This window comes from Protobothrops mucrosquamatus, unplaced genomic scaffold (genome assembly GCF_001527695.2).
Source record: "Protobothrops mucrosquamatus isolate PMUCROS unplaced genomic scaffold, P.Mucros_1.0 scaffold4734, whole genome shotgun sequence".
NCBI classification, from domain to species: Eukaryota; Metazoa; Chordata; class Lepidosauria; order Squamata; family Viperidae; genus Protobothrops; species Protobothrops mucrosquamatus.
In genome coordinates this window covers 1-4210 of record NW_015390626.1, presented here as the reverse complement: position 1 = coordinate 4210, position 4210 = coordinate 1, and the positions used below count along the sequence as shown (strand labels likewise).

The following is a 4210-nucleotide window of genomic DNA, read 5'->3' as shown; positions in this document are numbered from 1 at the left end:
AACATAGCTGCAAACAAAAACAGATACCAAAAAAATATCTAAATTATATGTATGCAATCCTTTTATAAAGGATTCTACCAACCTTGGGTTGAGAAAGAAAGTGTCTCAAGCTAAGGCCAACCTAGTAGATGCATTCAGCATAGCTGAACATAAAAATCACCATAGTTTCTATAAGATTTTTCATGCCTTGAAAGTTGTCCTGAGGAGGAATACAATAATGTGACAGTGAATAAACAGGTTTGCTGTTTATTGCAGCCCATGACAGCAATTCTATTGCTTTTACTAGTAGAAAAGGTAAATCTTAATATATTATTTAAGGACGAGCTTTGTAAGTATTTTTTAAAAGATAGGGTTTATATTAGAAAGCTTTTACAAAACATTTGGTTGTTACATTCTTGCTCAACACATGAACTAATTGTTTTCATTTCCTTTTCTGCAGTTGTTTGAATTCAATCCTTTTTTATTTTTTTAATCATGCATCCCCTTTTCTTTAACATGTTTTTAAAATGTGAGTTATAATACATATTGTACTGCTAAGCCTTTTTTCAAAATGAAGATTGTTGCTGAAATATAATTGAACTTTTATTTTTATGATATATTATATGATTAATTAAAACATAAATAATAGAAAAAATAAACTCCCTAAATTCTGTTTAACTGAAAATTAAGTACAATATATGTATGCAATAATTGGAACAAGCAGGTAATTGGGAAGCTAATGCAATCCCCACCCCCACCCAGCAATCCAAGGTAATTAACAGCATTACCTTTTTGTTGTCATCCAACACAGTGTTCATACTTTCTATCCAAAGAGTATCAATAGGACCATCAAAAACAACCCATTTGCGGTCAGGTGTTTCAGTTAAAGCAAATTCTCGAAAAGTATTGGCAACTATGCCATCTGTCCACTAGAATGAAGAGAGACACAAGGAAACTTTAATTGCTTATATTGACCTAACATGTATACTGATTTGCGAATATATGTATATACACATATAGTTGTGTTTCAAACATATACCATATTACATTGACAGGCAGCAAACTACATATACTACTGAATGATCAAACTAAGATTAAGAATTTTTCTCCATGATTGCTGACAATTGTGCAGGCCTTCTCTGTGGGAGCTCCCACCCTCTGGAACGAACTGCCCCCAGAGATCAGGGTGATCCCTGATCTCCCTTCCTTCTGCCGCGCCCTCAAGACGTGGTTGTTCCAGCAAGCGGGACTGGCCTAGGGGATTTTATAGGGGTTTTAATTACTTTTAATTGGACACTTTCAAATATTTCGTTTTAATTGGGTTTTAATTAGGCGTAATATGTATTTATGTTAGCTTTTTTATCATGTGTCAGCCGCCCTGAGTCCGAAAGGAGAAGGGCGGGATATGAATGGAATTAATAATAATAATAATAATAATAATAATAAATTTCATTAAAACACTTCTACCCTCTAGAATAGCATTCCCATGGAGATATGTATGACTCCCACTCTCCAAGTGTCCTGGCAGCCCCTTAATATCTGCCTGTGCTGCTAGGTTAGGGTATGGACAGTGTGGACAGTTATGTTTTGTTATGTTAAGTTTTAATTATACAACTGATATTTTGTAAGCTTTCTAGAGTCTTTGTGGAGATGGGTAGCCTTAACTAATCCAATAAAAAAGGACTGATCTTCTTCACTTTAATTTGTATTTGGAACATTTTCTGAAACATGCACAAAAATATACAAGTACACATTAGCAATTTAATGGAGCTACCCTACCTGAAGATTTAGATTGATCAAAACTATAAAGTACATTTTTGTAATCTAAGGAATGTATGATGCTTACCTCATGAGATACTGGATCAAATCGTCCAAAGAGTTGTCCCATAGTAATAGCTTTTGGATTGACAGTTCTGTGTATTACCTTTTCTTCTTCTCCATACTCACGCTGGTTCATTAGGGTAAGTGTATCTGCTAATACATGCAGAACTTTGGTCTTGCCAGAAAAAGGCTCTCCTACAAGCATAAACCTGATAAAATAAAAGTTGTTTTTCAGCATTTTTTTTCAGCCCAGAAAAGCAAAGGGATTATTCATATAATTAATCCTGAAGATATCCATACCCATTTATTGCCATAAAAGTGAAAATGGAATTATAGAAAAGGAAAGAATGAGAAAGCAGGAGCACACTGAGTTTTTACAAAGTTACAATAAGGAAAACCAGCTGAATTTTTCAAGCAGAATAGTGTCCCTCCAGAACATCAGTCGGCCTCTATTGGTTTTCCATAACTTATTAAAAATCCCAATTATTTCAGAAAGCCTTTTAGGGTGTGAAGGAATACTATTGCTTGTCAAGAGTTAGTTTAATGTATCACTGTGGTTATTTTATTGTTTGTTTCTTTTATATTTACACTATATACATTTAATGTATTTTATGGACATATGTTTATCACCAGGTGATCAAATTAATCAAATAAATAATGAATCCCAATTCCAACAGCTCAGTCATACCAATAGCAATAGCACGTAGCCTTATATACAGCCTCATAGTGTTTTACAGTACTCTCTTGCATGTATGCAAGCTGCGTGTATCCATTCACTTTTCAATTGGAAGATCTCTTTCACACTTTTTCTCCAAAAATGCAAGGTGATCATACATTAGGTAGTTATAGAGCTATGTCTGACTTATTACATATTGCACTAAAGTCATAATGTGCCAGATTTTGCATTGCTTTGGAATACTATGTGAATCCAATAACAGACTCCCTATGTTGAACTCCTTACATCAATAAAATATAAGAGGCCCCCTACAACAGCATACATTTATAAAATCAGCCATAGTTCCCAACTGCTCCTCTTCTTAATCATTCATCTTCTTTACTCTGTCTCTGACAACATGGCGAGATTGTTTAGGAGAATCACTTTTAGACAAATAGTGTCACAGATAATTGTAAAATATATCATTTTGCATACCATGGCATTTTGCCACTTTTGAATGTCTTTTTCACTTTTAATACAAATTTGAATTTGCTTAAACAAATACATTATAATTCAGAGTTCTGAGTTTTTCACATAGTAATGTCACTTTGATAGTTAACTCACTGTATGGACCAATCTCATTAGGTTTACTCCATTGGGTTTCTTGAAGATGATAAAAAAAACATGCCAAAACCCAAATAATTTTGTAATAAACGTTATTAATACCAAAAGAAATTGTATTGTATTACTGTTTTATTCTTACCACTGACGACTCCTCTATCTGCTTTGTTTCAAAATCTGGACTGACTCATTTCTCTAAACAGAATACTCTTAAAACCTGGTTAATGTCCAGGAGTGAATTACAACAGAATAATGCAAGTTCATACAACTGTGTTCATGAAATGTAATGTAATGGATTGTTTGGTTGTTTTATATTTAAAAAAAGAATGTGAAAAAATAGAAAGTGAGAAAAAAATGAAATTAGAGTCAAGCTATTCTCCAAAGCACCTGAAGGCAAGACAAGAAGCAATGAATGGAAACTAACCAAAGAGAGAAGCAACCTAGAACTAAGGAGAAACTTCCTGACAGTTAGAACAATTAATCAGTGGAACAACCTGCCTCCAGAAGCTGTGAATGCTCCAACACTTGAAGTCTTTAAGAAGAGATTGGGCAGCCATTTGTCTGAAATGGTATAGGGTTTCCTGCCTGAGCACGGGGTTGGACTAGATGACCTCCAAGGTCCTTCCATCATCACCATCATCATCATCATCATCATCATCATCATCATCATCATCATCATCATCATCATCATCATCATATTATTATTATTATTATTATTATTATTATTATTATTATTATTATTATTATTATTATTATATTGAAGTTATGAAGTAACCCTGAGTACACATTCATCACCTATACTAGCATGGTTAAATCTTCTATTGCCATTATATAATGGAAAAGTTAAGCCTCTTGTTTTCTATGACCCTTGCATCTAACCACAGCATACACATGGTATGGCATCATCTTTCTCCTATCCATCCCAGTCATATCAGTTTTATCTGCTCCTCAATGGGATAACCTTACATTATTCTTAGTTGTATTGCAGTTAACATTTTCTCCTGTAAACCAACTATTATATTGGTGAAACCATAACAAATAGTTATGAAGGTTACTTATCATAAATTTACTTACCCATGTCTAACTATCATCATTTCATAAGTCTGTATCATCTTTTCTAGAAAAACTTTAACA

General features: G+C 33.5%; 1 protein-coding gene across 1 annotated transcript in view; it reads right to left on the bottom strand.

The window, feature by feature from the left end:
• LOC107299262 (dynein heavy chain 7, axonemal-like) overlaps positions 1-4154 on the bottom strand; it is a 35175-nt gene extending 31021 nt beyond the window's left edge. The window contains exons 1-3 of the mRNA XM_015828626.1: positions 4151-4154; positions 1826-1995; positions 760-908 (exon numbers count right to left, since the gene is read on the bottom strand). Of these exons, the coding sequence (XP_015684112.1) occupies positions 760-908; positions 1826-1995; positions 4151-4154 (323 nt within the window). The remainder of the gene's footprint in view (positions 1-759; positions 909-1825; positions 1996-4150) is intronic.
• Positions 4155-4210: the final 56 nt, after the last annotated feature.